At 45.1% G+C, this 24,955-nt stretch overlaps 1 protein-coding gene across 9 annotated transcripts in view; it reads right to left on the bottom strand.

The window, feature by feature from the left end:
• Positions 1 to 24,955, bottom strand: part of SPTAN1 (spectrin alpha, non-erythrocytic 1) — a 457,019-nt gene that overhangs the window by 264,026 nt on the left and 168,038 nt on the right. For all 9 annotated transcript variants that reach the window (XM_029611329.1, XM_029611328.1, XM_029611326.1 and 6 more), the window contains 7 exons: positions 5,139 to 5,249; positions 4,759 to 4,836; positions 4,518 to 4,673; positions 3,532 to 3,736; positions 3,182 to 3,363; positions 2,698 to 2,941; positions 2,473 to 2,595 (listed from right to left, as the gene is read on the bottom strand). In XM_029611329.1, coding sequence (XP_029467189.1) covers positions 2,473 to 2,595; positions 2,698 to 2,941; positions 3,182 to 3,363; positions 3,532 to 3,736; positions 4,518 to 4,673; positions 4,759 to 4,836; positions 5,139 to 5,249 — 1,099 coding nt within the window. The remainder of the gene's footprint in view (positions 1 to 2,472; positions 2,596 to 2,697; positions 2,942 to 3,181; positions 3,364 to 3,531; positions 3,737 to 4,517; positions 4,674 to 4,758; positions 4,837 to 5,138; positions 5,250 to 24,955) is intronic.

Here is a 24,955-nt window from a genome sequence, read left to right as displayed (position 1 = left end):
ACCCTAAGCCTCTCTGCCTCCTCGGACTTACCAGAGGTACCTGCTCCTCGGGGGTCTCGCTCACTTTTGCTTTTCAGGTTACAGACAGGAACCGGTACTCACTCCTCGAGGGCCCTCGTTCCTGACTATCTGCTGATTCTCTTCTGACTGGAAGCCATCACTGTCTTCACCATTGTGAGTTACCATCGCTCTCTCAGAGCTTTCCCTGGAAACAGGTACTCGCTCGAGGGCCTATCCTTTCCAGCTCCTGAGCTCCCTGAGACCAATATGTGAGTGTTGTCATCTAAGTTCTGTTCATGAACTCTGCATATCCTGCCTATAGTTTCTCAACTCAGCCATCCAGGGATCGCTGTTCCAGTATCTGAGGGACTCCAGCCCTGCCGGACACTTCAGCTCACTACCGCCACCTCTGGTGGTTTCAAAAACCTGTTTAATAAAAGAACTAGTGTATGTCTGTCTCCATACTCTAAGCCTAGCCGGTGGTCCCTCTTGGGATCTTCCCCCGGGGGCGTGGTCATCTGCCACCGGTCCAAGGATCCATCCACTCCTATCCGATTGCTCTTGGCCATCAGCATAGCGGATTATGACACCTGGTCTTGGTGCTTACCGATCGTGTGCTGGACGGTCTCCAGCTGCGGGGGGAGAGGGAATTACCTTCACCGCCACACTCATTTCTGCACCTAATGCCTTTCAGCCACACTGGGGGCTAAGTCCACGCCGGGAATCGGCTACCGGACCAAGGCACACCTCTGAGGGATATTGGAGATCACCTCAGGAATTCTCGACTGTGGGAGGGACCCTTAGGTATCACCGCAGAGAGTGGGGCTTGGTCTTTAAGGTAAATTTTGTTTCTTCTTGCTGTAATTCTTAAGACTATTCTAGTGTGTGGGATAGTGTCCGCATCTGCTAGGAGATGGAGAGATACTGAAGAGCTTTGAAATCTGACTCCGTCTCCCAACTGCTAGCAGAAGAGCACAATATGCACTGGTCCTGAATCCATCTGGCTACACGCTAGGAAATCCCCCCATACCTTCTGAATCCACCTCCCTTCGGTTATGTCTCGCCCCACCTGAGACAATGGGGGAGGAAGGTCTTCACTCCCCCAAAACAGCCCAGGTAAGCCATTGGCAACCGAAAACATGGCCATCTTTCCGGCACTCAGCGGGGAAGGGGCGGCTGAGTTCAAAGGTACTCCTGTGCCCGAGCGCTCTTTCAGTTGCCGCTCTGACACAGAGCTCGACAGCCCCAACCCACTCTCTCCACTAGAGGGGGCAGCAGGAACACAGTCCGGCACGGGATAACTGCGCGCGAGTATCACCGCACGAGCAGCATGCACTGTCGCATGCTATTACCAGCCGAATGCTGCTCCGCTTGCAACAAGACCTGACCGTGTGTTCTAAGCAGCACCGCCGCCAAGCATGGGGAACTCAAGTATCGCCTGCCACCCAAAAACTTACCTCCGAGGAGCTCAACTGCAACCTTCCTGGCTGCTAGTACCCATGCTGCACAGCCCTTCTTCCCCTGCTTGCAATTAAGCAGTTTCTTTTTTTTTTTTTTTTTGAAGGACATAAAAAGGGTACTTCCCTGCTGTAGAACTGCTGGATTCCACCTGTTCTCCTGGGGGGGGGGGGGGGGGGGCCTGGCCCCACCTGCTAATCATCCCCCGGTGGCGAAGAGCTGAGGCAGAGAAGGGTCCCCAACCATCTGCTTGTTTTCCTCACTTCCAGGTTAGTCCCACCAGGACCTAACATCCTCCAAGGAGGGGAACTAACAATATTCATTCTCTTCTCACTCTTTTTTTTTGTCCCACACACTGCAGGGACTGCATCTCTGCCATCTACTGGAAACAGAGAAATACTGAACCACTGCAGGTGGCACTCTGGGTTATATACTAGTGCCAGTGAAACTTTCTCTGTCTCCATCTGTTGGAAGGGAGACAATCCCAGGAGTCTGATCTGATCCCGTGTATGAACAGGAACTAAGTTTGATTGGTAGAAGAGTGATATTAGCTAATTGGTTGAGTAGCTCAGCCCCAACAATAGGACTGGTACAGAGTGGTGGGGGCCATAATGGAATTAGAAATGTTGACAGGGAAAGTGAGAGGTAAATGAGAGGGTGAAAATTGTGCGAACCAGTTTATAGATACTTATGTTCCCAATAATCTCTGATTTGAGTTATGCTTAGTCTTACTGTGTTGACTATATATGTTTAGAGATTCCATCTTTGAAGTACGTCTGAGGGGTATGTAGTGTTACCTTGGAGGTTAGTTCTGGGATGGGGGGGGGGATGGATGTTGTAAGGACAAATGTGCTGTATTCTGTCCATGTTAATCTGTGCTTGTATGCTGAATGTTGATGTGCACAAGTTGTATAACTGCTTAAAGTTAAAGTTAAAAAAACCAAACTATAAGACAGAAGAAATGCCTCCCAACAAATGGATTTAAATTCCTCTTCACAGTGCCTCTCAACTCACCCTCATCCACCATGGAATTTCCCTTCTGGCTAACTGCCTTAATGCGTGGCTCATGGCCTGCAATTTCTGCCTGCAGCGCCTGGTGCTTCTTCAGAAGGTTCTGGACACCAATCAAATCCTTGCCTGAAAATAGGAGACAGGAGGGTCATTTTTTTCCACTAACTCAAAGAAAGATGCCCAGTAAAACTGCCAGGATCTTCCCAACTGCCCCTCCTCCACACAAACCTCTGTTGGTTGAGGCTGCTATTGGTTCCTTCTCCCGAATCCAGGTTTCTTCATCCTCCACATCGCGGAAAAGCTGCTGCAGGCGAAGTGAGTCTGCTAGTTTCTGCTTCCGAGCAACCATAGGCTCCTTAAGAGATTCATAGCGGCCAACCAGAGCCTCTTGCTTCTTCTTGATATTGTCTGCATCAAAGTGTCCTGCATCCTGGAATTGCCGGGCCTGGATAGCAATACCATCAATGCGGTCCTACAATTGAATGCCACACAAAACCGCATAAGGACGGACCTTGAAACTATTCCTAGAGTGCTGCTCCTCTTGCATTTTCAAAGCTAAATTAATGTAGGAGGACTATTCTATCAACTTAAAACAGAAATATAAACAGAAGGTTCTACTGACATTGGTAGTCTGTCTGAGACTGCAGTATAAGAGTTATTCTTATGATTCACAAAAATGGATAAGAAGTGCCCCACCCCTCTTCTCACACACCTGGTGAGCAGCCACATCTGCCTCCAGCAGTGCATGCTTTTTCTGCAGATTCTGTACATTGGTTAAATCTTTTCCATAGTCATCGGATGCCAGGTGACCCTCTACCTCATACAACCATAGTTCAATGTCTTCCACGTTGCGGTTAAATTGCTGCTGCTGGTTGGCTTCACGCAGTTTTATGCCTGAAGAATGAGGACAGAATTATCAAGCAGGGAGTGGTGGCTTAGTAGAAGAGAATTGGCTGAGAACCAGGGAAGCCAGGGTTTGAATAAGACTCCCCCCCCCCACTATCCCGACATTCCTTGTGACCTTGGCAAGCTGCATTATCAAACATACCCTCTAGATCTCACCTTTTAGTTCAGTGGCCTCTAGAAGTCTTTTCCAGAGTGTGATAACCTCATTCATACGGGAAGTCACCTCGTCTGATGCATAGTGATTTACATCGATCAGCTTTTGGCCTGAACTCTCCAGAGCATCAATGCGACTCTGATTGGCTGAAAGCTCTGCCTCAAAAGCCTGGTGCTTCTGGACTTTGCCTTGCAGGTTGGATGGGTCCTGGACAAGAGAAGAGATGGTCACATATACTGTACCTGGCATCAGCAGGCAGGTCACTCTACAGAGACACTATACATGAAGAGTTAATCAAATAAACACCATGTGAGTTCAGATGAGTTCTTTAGAACTCAAAGAATGCAGTTACAAAATACAGTATTCATGCTCTAGCTACACAAACTGCCCTTTCTTGTACATTCAACAAGAACAAATTTAAAGTGCAAGTCTTATTTGCCCACTATAAGAGCAATTTTCAGAAGCCCATGTTTTACAAAAGTTCCCAAATACTTTACAATATTAGTGACACCACCTGCAAAAACAAATGGGATACTAGCCTGGTAGTTTCTCTTTGAAAATTGTATCCACAAACCTTGTAGATAAAGTACCCATGTATTTTGCAGGTGATGAAACTGGAGCAAAATACTATGTATATATTTGAAAATCTAAATGTACACCTGTTGTGTATTCCTGCAACCTAACACTCAGATGGGAAAGCCTCTTTTTAATGCAACTAAAAATGTATGTGTTGTAAAAGGCCCATTTATTTTTAGACAACTTGGGGGAAATTTTCATTCAGGGTAGCCTCTGAAAATTGTTCTCAAGAAATGCATCTTCTATTAAAATATTTAACAATCTCCAGCTCTAGGAAGTGTTCTGCACCTGGGACAGCCCTTAGTTCCCCCTTCAGCTCGGCACTTCAGTGCTCCCACCATACCCTGCCCTCTGCAATACTGCAGAAGCTCCTAAAGATTAAGCCCTGGAGTGTCAATTCAACTGCTCTTACCTTGTATGCCTCATCTGTGGCAGTTTTCATTTTTTCATTAATCCAGCTCTTCAGCTCATCTGAATCTCGGAAAAACTGCTGCAAATGGAAGGAGTCTGCCAGCTGCGCTCGGCGGTACATGGCCCGTTCATGCAGAGCATTGCGTCTGCTTAGCAACTGGAAGGATGAAAAGCCATAATGAGTTCACATAGTACAGAAGCCCTGGAACACATCACATAACCAAGAGGATCTACTAACTTACCGCGTCTCTACGTGCAGAGACATCCTCCATGGCGTAGTGATTATTCTGAATCAGTTTAGTAGCAAACTCATCCAGCGCCTGAAAACAAAACACTATGAGAACAGCCCAAGGATTACTGCAATAAGATTATAATTTACAATATTTATATGCCATCCTTCCAATTTGATCAGGGAGATTTACACTTAGGAAAAGCAAATGTATGGTGCTAGCTAAAGATCTGTTTTAAAAGCTTGTAAGCACCCTTTTCTAAGCCTTCAACCAATCTCCTCCAAAGATCTGTATTTGAAGACATGGTTACTTATAAAACTTCACCTCCCACAATTTCTTTCAACACCTTTGTGCTACCTCATTGTCTGTCTTCAACAAAGATCTCATCTTACAGTGATTTTCTCTTCCTGGGCACTGAGAGATTTCTCAAAGTCCTCATGCTTCTTCAGCAGAGCTTCCACACTGTCCAGGGAGTCTCCCAAATCTTCATTCAGCAGGAATGCCTGTAGTAACGAAAATGCATCTCTGATAGCCTGTAGGACTATGCTTCAGCAAAAACACCTCTCTCAAATTCACTAACATATTTTGAATTCATCTCTTAAGATTTCTCTTGCACCTTTGCAGAGAGAAAACTAAAGATACCCCTAAACATCACTGTCATGGCCTGCAGTGTGCATGGAGTTCCCACTGTGAAGTTTGACTGATGTCCATTTATCACTGAGTACAGAGCTGGCACAGAGGATGACAGCTGCAGGCCTCTGTTAATCAGAGGGAAATTATTGCAATACTCAGCAGCATCATGAGTCTACACAGAGGACCAGCAGAACACAGTTGAATGAGGAACTTGTTGCTTTGAGATAAAGCAGAGTTGCTTACCTGTAGCAGGTGTTCTGAGAACAAAAGGCTGCCAGTCCTCACACATGGGCGACATCTGATGGAGCCCAGACAGAAAAGTTATGCCAAGGTTTTTAAAACTTTGACTGTACCTCAATGGGCATGCCCAAATGCCATTATACCATGCATCCTTCACTCTCGTAATTTAGAAAGCAAGAAACATTATGGAGAAACTAACTCCATGGAGAGCTGGGCAGATTTCGTGAGGACTGACATCCTACTGACCTCAGAGAATACCTATTACAGGTAAGCAATTCTGCTTTATTCGAGGACAAGCAGGATAGCAATCCTCACACATGGGGAATTCCTACCTACATGCTGCCCCTAACAAAAAAAAAAGGGGCAACAAAACAAGTGCCTAACAAGCATAATGTTTTTGGTGGCAACAAGCCTTATTTTTTTTATTTTATAACACTGGGAAACAATTTTTAACATAAATCCTGTTGAGTTCGATTTTTCTGCTGTTTTAGACTTAAATAGGCATGCTAATTTCAAAACTGCAGTTAAGTTTCTTCTATCACGTCAAGTTTTTTCTCTACAGCCTATTTTAGTATCCCTGTTTTCTGTGTATGTGGAACAGCAGAGCTCGTGAGAAGCATTGGGTGCAGTCGAATTGGCCTCCAAGATCTGACCTCAAACCTGGTGATCCAAACATTCTACATGAGCCACTTGTTGACAGAAAGAACATTATACTCCCACCTCTGCACATAAAACTGGGTCTCATGAAGCAATTTGTTAAAGCTTTGCCAACTGAAGGAAACTGTTTCAAGTATCTCATTTTGGCATTTCCTAGCCTGTCGTTTGAAAAGATAAAGGCCGGTGTATTTGATGGTCCACAGATTCAGCAGCTCATTAAAGATGAACATTTCATTGGGACAATGTCAGAACTCCAAAAGAATGCTTGGTTGTCATTCAAAAACCTTGTCAAGGACTTTCTTGGAAATACATGAGCACAGAATTACACCAAAATTGTCCAGAAACTCTTCGAGAGCTTCAAAATGCTTAGTTGCAACATGAGCATCAAAGTGCATTTTCGGCATAGCCATCTTGCTAACTTCCCGAAAAACCTTGGTGCAGTCAGTGATGAGCAAGGTGAACAATTCCACCAAGATTTTTAGGTTATGGAGGCACGATGTCAGGGTAGATGGGATGTACATATGATGGCTGACTATTGTTGGAGCATCAGGCGAGATTGTCCGTAGATTGAACACTGCATGAAAAGCTATAAGCGTAAATTTTCACCTTAATGTGTATGTTTGGTAGAACTTTACTACTTGTACACAATTTGACTTACAGTAATAGATAGCCTTTGTATGAATAAAATAAAAAAATTACCTGAATATACTGTTTATTTAGTTATTTCCTTTCTATATATATTTTATATGATTTTTGGGACAAAGGGAGGGTATCCTGTACCTTAAAAAGTTGACGTGATGGAGAAAAACTGGGGTCATTTTTGGATTCAGAAGTCAAAAGTTAATCAAAAACAAGTGTCAGATCTAACAACGAAAATTGTGTTCCCCAGTGTAATCTATGAGGGGCAGCCTGGAACAAAAACACCAGGCCTTAGGAGGGAAAGAGTTGGGTTCTACATCTCAAACAAATTCCACAGGACAGACTGGCCAAACTTATCACGTTGGCCCTCCCTGTTCAAACAGTAATAAGATGTGAATGAGAGGAGAGACACCAGTCATAGCCTTGTAGATCTCCTCTATAGGAACTGATAATAGATGAGCCATCGATGCTGCCATGGCTCGAACAGAATGCAACTTGACATGGCACACCAGATTCAAACCGCCTGAACATAACAGGAGATACAACCTGCTAGCCAATTAGATACAATCTGTTTGGCAATGGCGATCTTCAACTTGTTTGCATCAAAACAAAGTTGGGTGGTCTTTCTTTGGGTTTCAGTCTGCTCCACGTAAAAGGCCAGAGCTCTCTTGCTGTGTAGGGCTTGTTCACCCTGGAGAACATATGCCATGGGAAAAAATGTTGGAAGGACAATTGACTGGTTAAGATGGAGTTCCAATTCCATCTTAGGCAAGAACTTACAATGGGTGCACATAGGACACTATGTGGATAAGTTACTAGAGTCTGAAACTCATTGATCCTGCACAGCAAAGTGACCAATACCAAACATACAATCTTTCAGGTCAGTTACTTCATCTCATTGATTTTATATTTTAATTGACCTATTTCACTTTTACTGCTTTTAATAACTAACTTATTTCATACTTTTTAACAGAGTTAGTTATTACTATTTTATAAATGTATTGTATTTATTATATGTTTTAAACCCTGTAAACCGTTGTGAAGGCACGTCTGATGCGACGGTATAGAAATACAATAAAGTAAACTAAACTCATGAGAGCGCAGTGGTTCAAAAGTGGCTTTCATCAGTAGACAAAACCAGGTTGCAGTCCTGTGACAGCAGGAGGTCTGATGGGAGGCTTCAAATGAGACACCACCTAAAATGTACAACTAAAAACTGTAAAAAGATGAGTTTACTTTCTACATGTGACGGTATACACACACCATTCATACAAAGGTGGACCCTGACCAATCTGTCTTGAGACAGATCTCTGAAAATGTAAAATCAAGTGGTTACTCTGTGGAGCAAGAGAAAGGATCTAGGGACTTTTGTTCACTCTACACTGCAAACTTCCTTCTCAGGACTTTCAAGTGGAATTCCTCAAACAGACAAATCAAGGGGTTGCAGAATCAAACCTAGCAGCCAAGTGGTGAGCAACAGAGACTTGAGGTTGGGCTGGCACAATCTGCCTTGATCCTGATCAGACCTTGGGAAATCCCAGGTCTGATCTGTTCTCTGATGGCCACTCCTGCAGGGGTGGGAACCAGACCTGTCTTGACCAAAACAAGGCTATGAGAATCATGGTCTGCTAGTGCTCTTTGAGCTTCACCAAAGTCTTTACAACTAGTGGTATCAGGATAAGCATACAGAAGACCCTTTCCTCAATGCAGGGCAAAAGCAGAGGCTACCTTGCCACTTACCCTCTGACTGGAGCAGAGGAGTGCGACCTTCCTGTTCTAAGAGGGTGTGAAAAGATCCACCATAGGTGTTCCCCACTCAGCAGCAGAAGATCCGATTTGTTACCACCAACCCCCCCCCCCCCCCCCCCCGGTGGAGAGACCACAAGTGTGATTGCAAGGATTGACTGTGTCTGCTAACACATTCTCCACTCCAGCCAGGTAAGTGGCTCTAAGAACAATCCCCAATGAGATGGCCCACCTCCACAGCTTTCAAACACAAAAGGTACAAACCTGTACCTCTCTGCTTGTTTATTTAATACATCACTACTTTGTTGTCTATCTGGAGAAGGATAACTGTTGAATAGCCGATCTCTGAAAAACTTTAGAATATACCAGACTGCCCAGAACTCCAGAAAGTTTATTTGATGCAGGTTTTCCTGGGCAGACAGCACATCTGCCTGAGTTCTTCAACCCAGAGTGAACACATCCATCAAGAGGTCAATTTGGATCAGAGACATTTGGAAGAGGATTCCTCTGGAATTGTCCCGCCATCAGGACAGAGAGTCTCCAAGTTGTTGAGTGATCCAGATGCTGACCCATAGGTCTTGAGTGGCCTGCAGCCATTAAGACCTCTTGGTCCACTGGGCTTTTTTCATGTATAGATATGCCATGGGAGTTACATGTGCCACTGATGCCATAAGGGCCAACAGCCTCAACATATGCCAAACTATCTGTTGGATCTCGTTCGCCACAGCCATCAAAGTGTTAGCCCTTTGTTGCGGAAGGCAGGCTTTTGCCCAAGTCATGTCTAGCAGAGCTCTGATAAACTCCAATTGACGTGATGGGCTCTTGACCAGTCAATTGTCAAGATAAGGAAACATGAGCATCCCTAGTTTGCTTAAGCACGCTGCCACCACAGCCACACATTTCATGAAGACATGTGAGGCAGATGCTAGTCCAAAAGGCGATACTGGAGGTGACTGTCTCCTACGATAAATTTGAGATTTCCTGTGACTTGGGAAAATCTGTTTGTGAATATAGGCATCCTTGAGATCAAGAGAACAGACAGTCCTTTTTTTTTTTTTTTTTAAAGGAAGGTGATTAACATGCCCAGAAACCATCTTGAACTTTTCTCCTGATGCATTTGTTCAAGGCCCTTAGGTCTAGGATGGGACAGAGTCCCCTGACTTCTCTAGAATCAGGAAATACTTTGAGTAGAATCCTCACCCTCTTTGCCTTGGTGGAATAGGCTTGACTATTCTGGCCATTAAGAGGGAGGAGAGCTCCTTTAGAAACAATTCCTAATGCAACAACTGACCCCAACAAGGGTCTGGGGGCCGATTTAGTGAGAGATCCAATAGATGTGTTTCTTTTAAGGTATTTATTTGCCTGCCTCTCCAAAAATGTTTGGGACAGGGCGCATAAAAACATACATAATATAATAAAAATAAATAAATAAAAACAGACAAAAAGGATAATCATTCAGTAGAGACAAGTCAATGGGAGAATCAGAGGAGAACAAAAAGCTGCAGAATAAGTAGGAGCATTTTAACCATCGGAAGTGAAGACATTAAATAGATGAGTTTTTAGGAGCTTTTTAAGTATTTAGTATCCTTTGTGATGCATATATTTGTGGGCAGTAAGTTCCACAGAGAGGAACTGTAAGGTTTGGCCAGTTGTGGGATGACCCAGTGATTGGTTGCACTCACCCCAACATTGCCAAGCCTGCTGCAAACCGCCAACGCTCCCTCCCCAATGCTGCCACCAGCCCTGCTGTAGACCACCTTAGACATGTGCGCCTTGCCAGTACTTAAAAGCCCCATGGTGGGAAACTGGCAGAGTGATGACATCAGTGCCGGCTGGATACATAAACCCAGGCCATGCTCCCAGCCAGCACCTCAGCAAGAGGTCCTCCTGTCTTGCAGTGCATGTTGCTAGTTCCTGTGCCTTGTCTCACTGTTCCGGTGCTTCGTGTCTTGCTGTTGCTGCCTGTGTTCCTACTATCCTGCCTTGCCTAGTTCGTGTCCCTACTCTACCCTTCTTGCCCTCTCCTTCCTCCTGCCTTGCCCTGTTCCTCAGAGCCTGGGTCTTGCTTTGTCTTGTCTCATCTCTGTCAGACTTGCCCTAACTCCTGGTTCTGAGCTTTGCCTTGGACTCTGACTGCGTTTGCTCACTGTCATCCCTGACCACTGGTACCTGGACTCTGACTGCTCCTTGGGGGACATTCACCTAAGCCCTGCCAGGCCCTGGAACCCAAAGGCTCAACCCGTGGGGAACAGGGCTGGGTCAGGTGAAACTCCAGGTCTTGTCCCAGCAAGGGCGTGTCCACCAGCTGTCAGCGTGGGCCTAGTGGGTTCGCCTATTAGGCTGCATCAACCACACCCCAGTCTAAGGGCTCAAAATCATGACAGAACTCTTACCTACTGATATTACACAAGGTACCATGAATAATATACGGTCAATAATTACACCCAGTTCTTATCTTCTATGATATTGAAAAGAAGATGACTATCCAAAAATAACTTCAATTGTCTTAACACTAGGGGATAATTTCTTACAATGAAGCATAAACAGCAAAATGCACAGTAATTGTCCATGATGATTTTAACAGAAAGCGGAACTGTATGTTGTTAGTGTACAGCTTGTATGAGACCCCAAGCTGAACTAGTAGACAGTAAAGCAGAGAGCAAAGATCCCTGGGGTACCCTGATGTAATAGGATACCAAGAGGAGGCGAAAATCTATTTTAATTTACTATAAATGATCAGTGAGATAAGAGGAGAATTACACCAGTACTGAGTCAGCCATCCCAATTTCCAACAACTGAGACCGGTTTAATGTGTATTCCCTTATTTATTTATTTTTAGAACTTAACAAATCTTCAAGTTACATAAGAAGAAAAGACAAATACACATTGTGCTTCAAAACTGGCAAATGAAGACATTAAAATCCACAAGTAGGTCCACCCTTTCATGATCCAAAAAATTTTCAATCCACCTTATAATAGGCATGATAAGGGCTCCAGATATTTTGATATTTGAAGCTTTCATTTCGTAAAGCAAAATGTAAATGTTCAATATCAGCTATCACTTGAACCTGTTCTCACCAAAAGGGCATCCAGAGGCTAGTTTTCCAGAAAGTGGCTATGGTGAACCGGGCGGCCAACAAGAGCTGGCTCACAGCTGACTGTATTTTCGGGGAATTGCTGAACCAACCCACCTACCAAGGAGTCCCAGTACGGGGGAAATACAAATAGGAATTTCCAAGTTGTGTGACCAGCTTCCAAAAATGACAAATACTGACGGCGCCACATGTAGACATACATACCCAACTCACCGCAACCCCAACACCACTTAGGACTGCATCCCCATAAATTTTACTATAAAAGAGGGGGGGGTTCTATAAATGTGATGTAGTAGTTGTACCATGAGGTCAACCTATTTAACACAAATCGAGCTGTGAGAGCCTCAAGCCAAATATGCTTCCAGACCTTACAGTCATGGGTAGTGCCCAGATCAGCATTCCATTGCTCAATTAATTTTGGAGTTGTTGCCTCACCAAATCAGTGACCTAGCATTCCCCAGTAAATGGCCATTATCCCTTTAGCAGAGCATTAGGATCCCCCAAATACTGCTCCATTTTATGCTGCTTTCCCAGTGGTGAGGATACATCTAGTCGAAGGACTAAAGCTTCACACAGCTGCAAGGAAATGAGCCCAAGTATGTTTGGGTACATCATGCTCTTCACACAAATCCTCGAAGGACTGGAGACCATCCTCGTCCCAAAGTTGCATAAGCGTATGTAAACCCAGGTTTCACCAAGTTTTAAATTCAGAGGAGAAAGTATACCCTGAGATACAAATATTCCCATAAATCGGTGCAAAAGGAAACATCTCTGCACTAGTCACCTTGAGAAAATGAAGAACCTGAGACCAGACTTTAAGGATGTGCAAAATAATGCGATAGCTCCTACTAGCTCTACTTTGCACAGGGGAGGCATCAGGAAGAAAAGGAAGCATAGCAAGTGAGCCCCCCTCCAATTGTGCATGCTCTAATGCCACCCATGGGGCAATGCTATGTCCAGTCCAACCCTTGTGACACACCAAGTGAGCGGCCCAGTAATGGAGAAATTACTTACCTGAATCTTGTTTTCCTTAGTGTAGACAGTTGGATTCAGGACCAATAGGTATTGTGCTCTTCTGCTAGCAGATGGGAGACGGAGTCAGATTTCAAAGCTGATGTCACTCAGTAACCTCAGCTCTTCAGTATTCTCTTCGAAAAGCCATTGTGGATATATCTTTGCTTAAATAACTTGATTAAAGTTGAGTAAAACTTGAACTGGTTCAACTAATTTCCAAACTGGAGTCCGCCAGTGCACTCAACCAATTAACGCCGACACCAGTCTAACTGCAGGTGTCTTGAACTAGTGGTAGGCAGTGGCTTAGTCTTTGCTTAGTCTCGAGGTTTATCAGATGTTGTCCTTTTCCGGGGCAGCCGTGGGCAGGATGCTGAGTCCATCTGTCTACATTAAGGAAAACGAAATTATCAGGTAAGTAATTTCTCCATTTCCTAGCGTGTAGCCAGATGGACTCAGGTCCAATGGGATGTACAAAAGCTACTCCTCTACAGGGTGGGAGGCTACCCGTGGCCCATTTAATACTGCGTCTTCTCAGGCCTGAACATCCAGGCGGTAGAACCTGGAGAAGATGTGTATGGAGGACCACGTCGCCGCCGACACATCTCGGCGGGCAACAGCAGCTTGGTTTCTGCCCAAGAGACTGCCTAGACCCTTGTAGAATGAGCCTTAACCCGTAAAGGTAAGGGCTTTCCTGCCTCTATGTAGGCTGCCTTGATTACTTCTTTGATCCATCAGGTTATGGTCACCTGCGAGGCCACTTCTCCTTGTTTCTTCCCGCTATGAAGAACGAACAAGCGATCCATTTTGTGTACCGGTTCCTATCTTTCCAGGTATCGCACCAGGAGTCTGCCAACATTCAGGTGGCGAAGGTGTGAGTCTTCCGAGTCCTTATGTCCATCTGGAGCTGGTAGCGAGATGGTTTGGTTCAAGTGAAACTCGGAAACCACTTTCATTCGGAAGGAAGGGACAGTGCGCAGCTGTATAGTTCCAGGTGTGAACCTAAGGAATAGTTTCCGACAGAATAGAGCCTGTAGTTCGGAGATGCGACGAGCTGAACGTTGCCACCAGGAATGCAGTCTTCAATGTTAAGAGACATAGTGACAGACCGCGTGTTGGTCTGAAGGAAGCCCCAGCTAGTAAGTCTAATACTAGATTGAGATTCCATAGAGGAACCAGCCACTTTAGGGGTGGTCAGAGTTGTTTAACCCCTTTCAGAAAGCGGGACAAATCTGGATGGGTTGATAGCCGGATACCGTTCACTTCTGCTCTGAAGCAGGACAGTGCGGCTACTTGGACCTTGAGGGAGTTGAGTGACAACCCCTTCTTCATACCGTCCTGTAGGAACTCTAGAATCATGGGAATCTTGGCTGTCCACAGTAGAATCCCGCGGTCCTCACACCAGGCTTCGAATACTCTCCAGTTCTGTATGTATGATAGGGATGTGGAGAACTTGCGCGCTTGGAGCAGGGTGTCAATCACGGCCTTTGAGTAACCACGCTTCTTCAGGCAAGTCCTCTCAAGCACAAAACCATAAGAGAGAATAGAGACAGATCTTCGTGGAGAATCGGGCCCTGCTGGAGAAGGTCCCTGTGTGGAGGTAGGTACAGAGGGTCCCCCCGCAAGGAGTCTTTCCATGTCTGCGTACCATGGTCGTCTTGGCCAATCCGGGGCCACTAGTAGAACTAGTCCCCTATGATGTTCTATCTTGTGGATGACCCTGCCCAGTAGTGGCCATGGGGGGGGAAGGCATACAGTAAATCTTCCTCTGGCCAAGTCTTGATGAGAGCATCGATCCCTTGGAGTGTGGCTCTTGTCTGCGGCTGAAGAACCTGAGGACTCGGGCACTGAGACGGGTGGCCAGTAGATCCATGGATGGGAGGCCCCAGTGATTTACTATCAGTTGGACGTCCATTATCCCAGGTCCAGGTTCTCTCTGTTGAGGAAGTCTGCTGAGACGTTGTCTTTTCCTGCGATGTGGGAGGCCGAGATTGCTTGTAGATTTATCTCCACCCATGCCATGAGAGGATCTATCTCCAGAGACACCTGCTGGCTCCAGGTTCCTCCCTGGTGGTTGATGTAAGCAACCGTTGTCGCGTTGTCAGACATTACTCGAATCGCTTTTCCTTGGAGTCTGTGGCTGAATTGCAGGCATGCTAGTCTAACTGCTCGAGCTTCCAGACGGTTTATGTTCCATTCTGCCTCTTCCTTGTTCCATTGTCCCTGGGCCATCAGTTCCTCACAGGCTCGCATCCATGGTGAGCAAGGGCCAGTTCGGTGGGGATAGGCTTACTCCTCTGCTTAGGTGGTCTTCCTGTAGCCACCACTGGAGCTGATAACGTACCTCTGCTGGTAGTTGGAAGCAAATTGAGTAGTCCTGGGACAGTGGGTTCCACCGTGACAGTAAGGAGCGCTGGAGCGGTCACATATGGGCTCTTGCCCATGGGACGACCTCCAGGGACTTGGAGATAATCCCATACCTTGGGGCATGCATTGGTCATCAATTGTCGTAATTGTTCCATCAGTTTCCTTCTCCTTGGGGGAGGGAGGAAGATTTTGTTCTGTCTGGTGTCGAAACAGCCCCCAGATACTCTAGCAATTGAGAGCTCTGCAGACTGCTCTTGTCCGTGTTCATGATCCAGAGTTCCTGCAGTAGGCTCTTGACTCTGCTGGTCACCTGCCGGCTCTCTTCCGAAGAATTTGCCCTGATTAGCCAATCGTCCAGGTAAGGGTGTACCAAGATCCCTTCCTTCCTCAGTGTTGCCGCCACAACCACCATGATTTTGGTGAAGGTTCTGGGGGTGGCTGCTAAGCCAAAGGATAGTGCTCTGAACTGGTAATGGTGACCCAGTATCGCAAAGCTCAGGAAGCGCTGGTGATCCTAATGGACTGGGATGTGAAGGTAGGCTTTGGAAAGGTCCAGGGAAGTTAGAAACTCTCCCGGTTGTACTGCCATTATTACGGAGTGAAGAGTTTCCATGCGGAAGTGTAGAACCCGCAGGTGACGCTTGACGTTCTTGAGATCCAAGATGGGCTGGAATGATCCTTCCTTCTTGGGAACGATAAAATATCACCCCAATACTTCATATCACCCCAATACTTCAATCTCTACATTGGTTACCAGTTAAATACAGAATACAATTTAAAATTTTATCCATTATACACTCTCTCATTCATACCCCTAACTCAGTTACCTTATGCACCATCCTCCGCATTTACAAACCTACAAGACACCTAAGGTCAATGGACAAAAATCTTCTTGATATCCCATCACCTCGACAAGCCCGTTTAGACATTACCAGAAAAAGAGCTTTTTCAGTCATAGGTCCCATTTTATGGAATTCATTACCAGATTCCATCAGATCCATACCCAACTCCAAACAATTCAAAAAATCTTTAAAAACACATTTATTTCAAATTGCATTTCATATACCACCCACCAAATAACGCATCATATTCCCAGTTTTGGCACCTGATCCCGATTTTTTCCACTTGCTTTCTGATTTGTTTAAATTACCTATTTTATTTTAATTTTATTTTATGTTAATGAATAATTTTTGTAATTTTTATATCTTCTATAACTAAATTATCTTTAAGTAACCTTTACTTTTAGTTTTTATTAGTTTTATCTTTATTTTATTTGATATTTGTAAACCGTTTTGATTAAACACTGTTTGTAAAGACGGTATAGAAATATTTTTAAATAAATAAATAAATAAATAAATAGATGGAATAATGCCCCATATTTTATTGGGGCGTGGGAACCGGAATTATTGCCTTCAGAATGAGTAGTTTTATTAGAGTGGTTTCTACTGCCAGTCTCTTGGAATGGGAGTGGCAGGGTGACATCATAAATTTGTCTCGAGGGATGCTGCAGACCTCCAGAGAGTAACCTTCTCGAATGTTTAGAACCCATTTGTCCGACATTATCTCGACCCATCTTTGGTAGAAGAGAGCAAGTCGACCCCCTATATCCTCTTCCTGTGGATGGGTCGGCCCATTCTCATTGTGGAGCATGGCTGGAGCCTGCCCCCGGGCCTGCTCCTCTCTTGGTCTGTCTGTTCTGAAAGGGCTGGGACCTTCCTGAGGGACGAGGTGCCTGGAACTGTGAGTTCTTCTAGTGTCTAAAGCGCTGCGATCCTCTGCCCTTGATGCTTCTGGGGGAGGGACGCTGAGATCTTTTACTTCTATCTTCTGGTAGCCGAGGCACTGGGGATTCGCCCCATTTGCTGGCTAACTTCTTCAATTCGCTTCCGAACAAGAGAGATCTTTTAAAAGGCATTCTTGTGAGATTCGCTTTAGATGTCGCATCCGCAGACCAATTCTGTAGCCATAGTTGTCTTCTGGCTGCCACCACCGAGGCAACGCCCCTGGCTGAGGTGCACACCAGGTCTGAGCTTGATCCATGAGGTAGGCTGCTGCAGGTTCTACTGTCTCACCGGTTTACGTTCCGGAGTTATTTGCCTCTCTCGAGAGAAGCAAGCAGGAATGTGCCACCAGTGCACAGCAGGCAGCGGGAAGCAATCTGCAGTGTCATTGCTGTTGCGTCGAAGGCCTGCTTAAGGATGGATTCCAATCGTCTGTCCTGAGTGTCCTTCAATGCAGCCCCTCTCTCAACGGGAATTGTTGTTCACTTTGAGACTGCACAGACCACAGCGTCCACTATCGGGAAACACAGGCATTCCTTGGTCGCTGGTTCTAGAGGGTATAGGGTTTCCAAGGCCCGACCCCCTTTGAATCTGGCCTCTGGGGCATCCCATTCCTGGTCAATCAGTTCCTGGATGGCTTCCATCATTGGAAAGTAGCATGAGGCCTTACGAAGGGACACCAAGATGGGGTTCTTCTTTGGTTCTGCCATAGGGGCTGTGCCAGGAATACTCAGCGGCTTCAGAGTCTGGGAAACAAGGGCTGGGAATTCGTCCTTGTGGAAGAAGCAAAGCATGGTTCGGTATGGTTCCATTCCTGGAGGGATTTCTCCTTCTTCCAGGGAGTCACTCATATCATCTGAGGTGTCTGGGTCCCTGTCAGGGAAGTTCTTGGTTAGGCAAGGCATGTCTCGAGGCATCCGAGCCGGGCGGATCTTGTGCTTCCGGCAGGGGTTGAGCCTGGGGCACAGCTGGGGCTCATTGCGCCTGAACGAAGGCTTGCTGTCCTTAGAAAAATTCCAACCAGAAGAAGGTCCCTGGGTCCATGTTAACCCCAGGGGGAGTCTGAGTTAGGGCTCCCGAGGTGCCCTCATGTGGGGAAGCCATCTCGGAGATGCATAGGTCTGGGGAGCTATCGACAGTAGTTCCGGAACCATCTCCCGACAGTAAGGGGCCAGGCTTTGGTTCCCCCTGGGCTTCTTTGCAATGTTGACAAAGGCAGAGCTCCAATTCAGGCTGCACGGCTCTTATGTGGCAGGCTGTGCAAAGAGAGTGCCTTCTGGCCTTCTTGGGTGTCGGTGCCATTGTCTCTATGTGTTTGCGCACGTGCAGTTGTAAACGCGACTATGCGTGTAATATGCGCCCAGGTGCGCTCAGTTATGCACGCGGGGTTCGCTCAATTGTGTGTGCAGCTATGTGTGCGTCCAATACAGATGCGTGCAAGTTAGGCACATCGGCCGTCCAGCTTGCCCCATGCATACTGCCGGTCAAGATGGTAATTGGCGCCGACGACCCCCGTGCGTTAGATAGCACCCCCTGAGGGTCTCCACGTGTGTGGACACTTGCACCGGATCGGGGCCCTGCCCAACCAAGACTGCTCAACCTGATCGGTGCTCCTTTCTAACCTCGCCTGGTACGGATTCGAAACGGCAATCTGAGATCTGGAGACCAGAGACCTGAATTTAAAGATTTTTTCTTACCTGGTCTCGGCGCTTACCGATCGTGTGTCAGATGGTCTCCAGCTGCGGGTGGAGAGGGAATTACCTTTACCACTGTGCTCGTTTCTGCACCCGCTGCCTTTCCGCCACACTGGGGGGCTAAGTCCACGCCGGTAACTGGCTACTGGACCAAGGCACACCTCTGAGGGATATCGGAGATCAACATCAGGAATTCTTGACTGGGGGAGGGACCCTTAGGTATCACCGCAAGAGAGCGGGGCTCGATCTTCCTTTAATTAAATTTTGTTTCTTGTTTGCTGTAATTCTTAACACTATTCTAGTGTGTGGGATAGTGTCCGCATCTGCTAGGAGATGGAGAGATACCGAAGAGCTGAGGTTACTGCAGGGGTATATCTAGAGTGACGTCAGCTTTGAAATCTGACTCAGTCTCCCATCTGCTAGCAGAAGAGCACAAAACCCATTGGTTCTAAGTCCATCTGGCTACACGCTAGGAAATAAACTTTTAAGTTTGGCAAAGCCATCCCACCCTGCCATTTTGGCTTGCATAGTGAGCAAAATTGATCCATGCTTGCTTGTGATTCCAAATAAATTTCGTCACACAACTGTGAAGATCAAACACTTGCAAAGGGATATTACATGGGGCGTGCCAGAATAAGTATAAGAGCCTTGGTAATATATTCGTTGTTAGCAAATTTATATGCCCAGCCCAAAAAACAGGAAGGTCAACCCAGTCCAACAAATTTTTCTTGATTTTGCCAATAATACCCACAAAGTTATCAGTATAAAGCCTGGCCAGTCCCTAGGAAAATAGATGCCAAGATACTTGAAACCCTCAGTGGTCACCCTCAAGGAACCCAAACATCGGGGAGACAAACCTTTCCCCCACCAGGAAAATACCTCTTCTTTGTCCCAATTGATCTTATACCAATGTAGAAGTCCCAACAAGGTAGGAGCAAAGGATCGCAGCGAAGTAAGGTAAATTAGCACGTCGTCAGCATAAATAGAAATCTTGTGCTCACAGCTCCCAATCTGTACCCCACGGATATCAGGATGGAGGCGAATTACAGCAGCCAGGGGTTCAATAGCCAAATCAAAAATTAAGGGAGAAAGGGGACAGCCCTGTCTAGTCCCACGTGCTATGGGAAAAAAAGGAAATGAGTGAGCCATTAATCGGAAGCCAGGCTCTTAGAATAGCATACATAGCTCAGATCCAACCAACAAATCATTAGGGCAAATCAACCCGCCGCAAAACTGCAAATAAGAATGTCCATGAAATCTGATCTAAGGTCTTCTCCACGTCTAAAGATGGAACAACCCCTGAAAGGCCCCGATTAGCCAAGTGAAGAATGTTAAACAACCGCCCAGTATTAAAGGTGGCAATCCGCCCCTTAACAAAACCAGTCTGATCTCTATGCACCAAGAAGGGCAAAACCAACTCCAGACGAAGCTTCATTACCTTAGCTAAAATCTTCAAGTCAGAATTAAGGAGGGTGATAGACCTAAAGGACCCACACTCCGAGGGATTACACCTGGATTTGAAAATGAGATATAGTGGCATCAGCAAGAGTCCCCGGGCAAGCATCCAGGTTCCCAGCAGTACTGAACACAGGTACTAAAAAGAAGTCTGTTCTGACTCCATCTGCTGGACGGGGGACATAACCCACCGTCTGGACTGATCCTGGTACGTACAGGGAACAATCTTTACCAAGTATTTTTTGGAAAAGTTGATAGAATAGGTATCAGGGCCCAGACACTTACCTCTAGGCAGCATCTTAAGTGCATTCTTTTCTTTTTTTATAATTGAATTTTTATTACAGTTGAAGATCAAAATACAATCTTATTGTGCTCGCAGGCACTTTCAACATCATAAATTCAAACAAAATATTCAACCAAGTTTTATCCCTTTGGAGTATTCCCACCCTCACCCCTCGGGACGATCATTCCTACATTTGTGAGTCATAGTCCATAACACCCCCCACAGTACTGTCACCATGAGAAATAGTTGCTGTGATTTATGTAGCTGGTTCAGACTCCTTCCATTGTTCATAAGATGACCATGATTTCTGGAACTGCTCCAACCTGTCCTGTCGTATTGCAGTCAATTTGCTGAGGTAATGAATCCTAGTCAATCTCCAACAAACGTCTGTAATATTGGGACATTCCGATTGTTTCCACGTGGCAGCTAATGTCATCCGGGTTGCTAAAGCCACTTGGGTTATCAACAGCTGGTGGTCCTTACTGTAGTCCAGGTATGGGAAGGTAAGTAAACAGCATTTAACCTCTTTCGTTACCAATTTGCCTAGCATTACAGATAATGTTTGAAACAATGAGTCCCAAAGATCGCTAATACCAGGGGCATAATCACCACATATGCAGAAACGTGCCCTCTTGTTAACAAGCCCTCCAGCATTGACTGGAAGTAGTAGGATATATTGCATGCAATTTATGAGGTGTTATGTACCATCTGTATAGAATATATATTGTTTTGGATTATTCATAAGGGACCCATTTTACCCAGAACCCCCATCACTGAGCTCCTACTAAAATGCAATTGCACAATCATTTCCCTTTCCATGACTGTTAGTCCGCTCTGCCTCACATGTGTGTCAACACTATCAGAAACTGTGAATGTAGCCACAGAAACTCAGTACACTCATAGAGGTTCATCAGTCTACACCCATAGCACAGGTGGTGAGTTATCACCGTCCTAATGAGAAGCAAATTTATAAGTGTCATAACAAGTGGACTGGATGGGCTACAAATGATGCTTTTCTTGTCTGGCCAGAAGAAGGCTCATTTGAAGATAGCCACCTTTCCCAGATAATGGCATATATTCAACATAAGTATTCAGATAATGACTCAAAATTGAATTTTCATAAGCAAGTGCATAGTTGGTTTATTATGACTAAGATTTATTTGAACTCTGATAACACATGTCAGCACCCAGACACTCACACAAACGCTCACACTAATAATGAGATTTCAGCCCCATCGCTCCTATTGCTACCTCTCCCCCTTATGTTTCTGCCTTTCCTGCTGTGCAAACAAAGACTAATTATAACACTGATAAGTTTGGTGAGCCTGCTTTAACGGCTTCCGGATATAATCCAGTTTATCCTAGCTGGTCTTCTGTGAGCCAACACCCTACTCCCACCACTGCCCCCCCTATCTTCAAACCAGAATCTGCTTGGGTTGATATCGCTGGAAGGGTTCAGTGCATCCCCGTAGAAAAACAAAAAACAAGGGATAAGCCATCAGATCCTGAGTTATTTGATCCTCCTAATGAGGCATTTGGAGCCTGTGGCTATCTACATGACCATCCAGAGGCTGAGGAGGCATTCGATCGCTATCTAATGCAAATTGACCCTCAATTAGAGTTGGATATTGGGGTAGATGGACCCCCTCGAACTGCTAGGAATACTAGGTCTGAGAAGGAGGAGTGTCAGGAACAGGATATAGCAAAGAATCATAACTATCGACATGATTTAAAAGTATTAAACAAGTGTATAAAGAAACTTGACAAACAAATTGAAGAGTGTTATGAGACAATGGCAGACGGGACTGGTACTCCTGTATCGCATCATACTAGATCTAAGAAGGGGAAAATACCTACCAGTGCCTCAACAATAGTAATTTATACCCATTTTCCATAAGCAGGGCAGAGACTGAACTTCTCTTGATACAATGAAAACAGGTTTCCCAGTCCTCTTTCCCCTAATTCCTCCCCTAATTCTTCTTCCCAAAGTAAGGATGTGTTTGTAGGAATCCCTCATGTCACCCAGAAGATAAAAGTATAGTTTGGAGATCAGTTTCTTAGGTTTCTCCACCGTAGTGCATAAACCTTCAAATAGTGATTTACCATATTGTAATTGTTGTTTAACTTTGGAGCCTGAAATATAATGTACAAATTGTGTATGCATGAAATGATCTGAATTACACAGTTTATGCCTATCCTGTAGCTTTCCAAAGCTTATTATATCATTATGGTCCATTAATTGCCCCACTACCCGAATACCCCTTCTTTTAATATCTGGAGGGAACTTTTTATTGTCGCAAATAATACCCTTCTAGCTACCCGTGAGGATCGCCTTCGCGAAATGAAAGCGAAGATGCGTTTCTGCATTAGTTTCAAATAGCCAGCAGGGACTTCTATAGGCAGTGTTTGGAATAAATATAATAATCTATGGAGTATATTCATCTTCACAGCTGCTATCCTCCCCAGCCAAGATAATGTTAAAGAATTCCACACCTCTAACCCATGAGTGATAGTGTTTGCTAGTGGATTAAAATTAAGATTGAACAGATCTGTGTCCCTGTGACAGTTAGGTTTATACCCAAGTAGTGGATAGTCTGTTGTACCCATTTGAATGGGTATTGTGTTTTTAAGAATGTCTGCAAATTATCAGTTATACAGATCGGCAATAATTCTGTTTTATCGTAATTCATTTTAAAACCCGAGACATTACAATAGTTGCCAAGTTCCGCGATCAAGGCAGGAATGGTGGTTTGTGGCAGGCTTAAGGTAAATAATGTCATCAGCAAACAATGATATTTTGTATGGTATACCTCCGACATTTACTCCTTGGATTTTTTCATTGTTACGTATTCTGTGAACAAAGGGTTCCAACACCAGAGCAAATAAAAGGGGAGAGAGCGGGCATCCTTGTTGGGTCCCTCTTCCTTCCACAAACTGTGATGAATATCCTCCATTGATTTTAAAAGTCGCTTCTGGGGAAGTGTATAACTGATGAAGCCATTGGATAAAGTTAAGCCCTGATATTTCTCTAATACCTGGAACAAGACGACCCAATGTACTCTATCGAAAGCCTTTTTGCCATCTACTGACATCAATAATGATGGCAACTGTCATAGAAACATAGAAATGACGGCAGAAGAAGACCAATCGGTCCATCCAGTCTGCCCAGCAAGCTTCACACTTCTTTTTTCTCATACTTATCTGTTTCTCTTGGCTCTTAGTAACCTTAGGTTCTATTTCCCTTTCACCCCCACTATTTATTTATTTATTTTATTTATTTTGGGTTTTTATATACCGGCATTCGGGAACGCAGTCCCATCATGCTGGTTCACAAAGAACAGGGGTGCATCAAAAACATAAACTAAGAACAGTGGTGCGGAAAATGCAGTTACATATAACAGGGAGATTGGAACTTGGCAGAGAAAGAAGAGAAAGGACAGGTTATTAATTCAAACATGTAAACAATAATGGAGATGGTTAATCATGGTGTAATTGGAGATAAGGATTGGCGAGGATGAGATATATTAGTTTGAGTCCGGGAATGTTAATTAATTAATTAATTAATTAATTAATTAATGTTAATTAATTAATGTAGAGAGCAGTGATGGAGCTGCTTCCAAGTGAAATGTTAAGTTTGATTAGTTGGGTAAGCGGCAGCATAGCTCTCTGCCGTTGAAGCAGAGATATGCGTGAAGTATTAGTTTTTCTTCTCCCCTGCCGTTGAAGCAGGGAGCTATGCTGGATATGCATTGAAAGTGAAGTATGCCTTGAAAGTCACATTAACTATCAAATATTGAAAAGCCTAATAATTGGTAATACCTATAGCCCATGAACCCATCCCTGTTTTTTGTTTTTTTGTTTGGTTTTTTTTCTTTTTTTTTATTGGGAGATGGCAGCCCTCCATCCTTCCGCTCCGTGAAGGTGGAACACCAACCACTGGCATCCCGCTCTGTGAATGCCTCTGTGGCTACTGCCGCTCCGTGCAGTGTTTTGCTGCCTGCTCTTTATACGCGTCCTCTAGACCTGATGGATCCACAGTGTTTATCCCACGCCCCTTTGAAGTGCTTCACAGTTTTGGACTTCACCACTTCCTCCAGAAGGGCATTCCAGGGATCCACCACTCTCTCCGTGAAGAAATACTTCCTGACATTGGTTCTTAGTCTTCCTCCTTGGAGCCTCAGCTCGTGACCTCTGGTTCTGCTGATTTTTTTCTGACGGAAAAGGTTTGTCGTTGTCTTTGGATCGTTAAAGTTTTTCAAGTATCTGAAAGTCTGAATCATATCACCCCTGCTCCTCCTTTCCTCCAGGGTGTACATATTTAGATTCTTCAATCTCTCCTCGTATGACATCCGATGAAGACCCTCCACCTTTCTGGTCACCCTTCTCTGTACCGTTTCAATCTTGTCTCTGTCTCTTTGTAGATACGGTCTCCAGAACTGAACACAGTACTCTAGGTGAGGCCTCACCAAGGACCTGTACAAGGGGATAATCACTTCCCTTTTCTTACTCTATATTCCTCTCTCTATGCAGCCCAGCATTCTTCTGGCTTTTGCTATCGCCTTGTCGCATTGTTTCACAGACTTCATATCATTAGACACTATAACCCCA

This window comes from Rhinatrema bivittatum, chromosome 8 (assembly GCF_901001135.1).
Source record: "Rhinatrema bivittatum chromosome 8, aRhiBiv1.1, whole genome shotgun sequence".
NCBI lineage: Eukaryota > Metazoa > Chordata > Amphibia > Gymnophiona > Rhinatrematidae > Rhinatrema > Rhinatrema bivittatum.
Note: the sequence above shows the minus strand (reverse complement) of the source record. Positions and strands in the feature narration are given on the sequence as shown.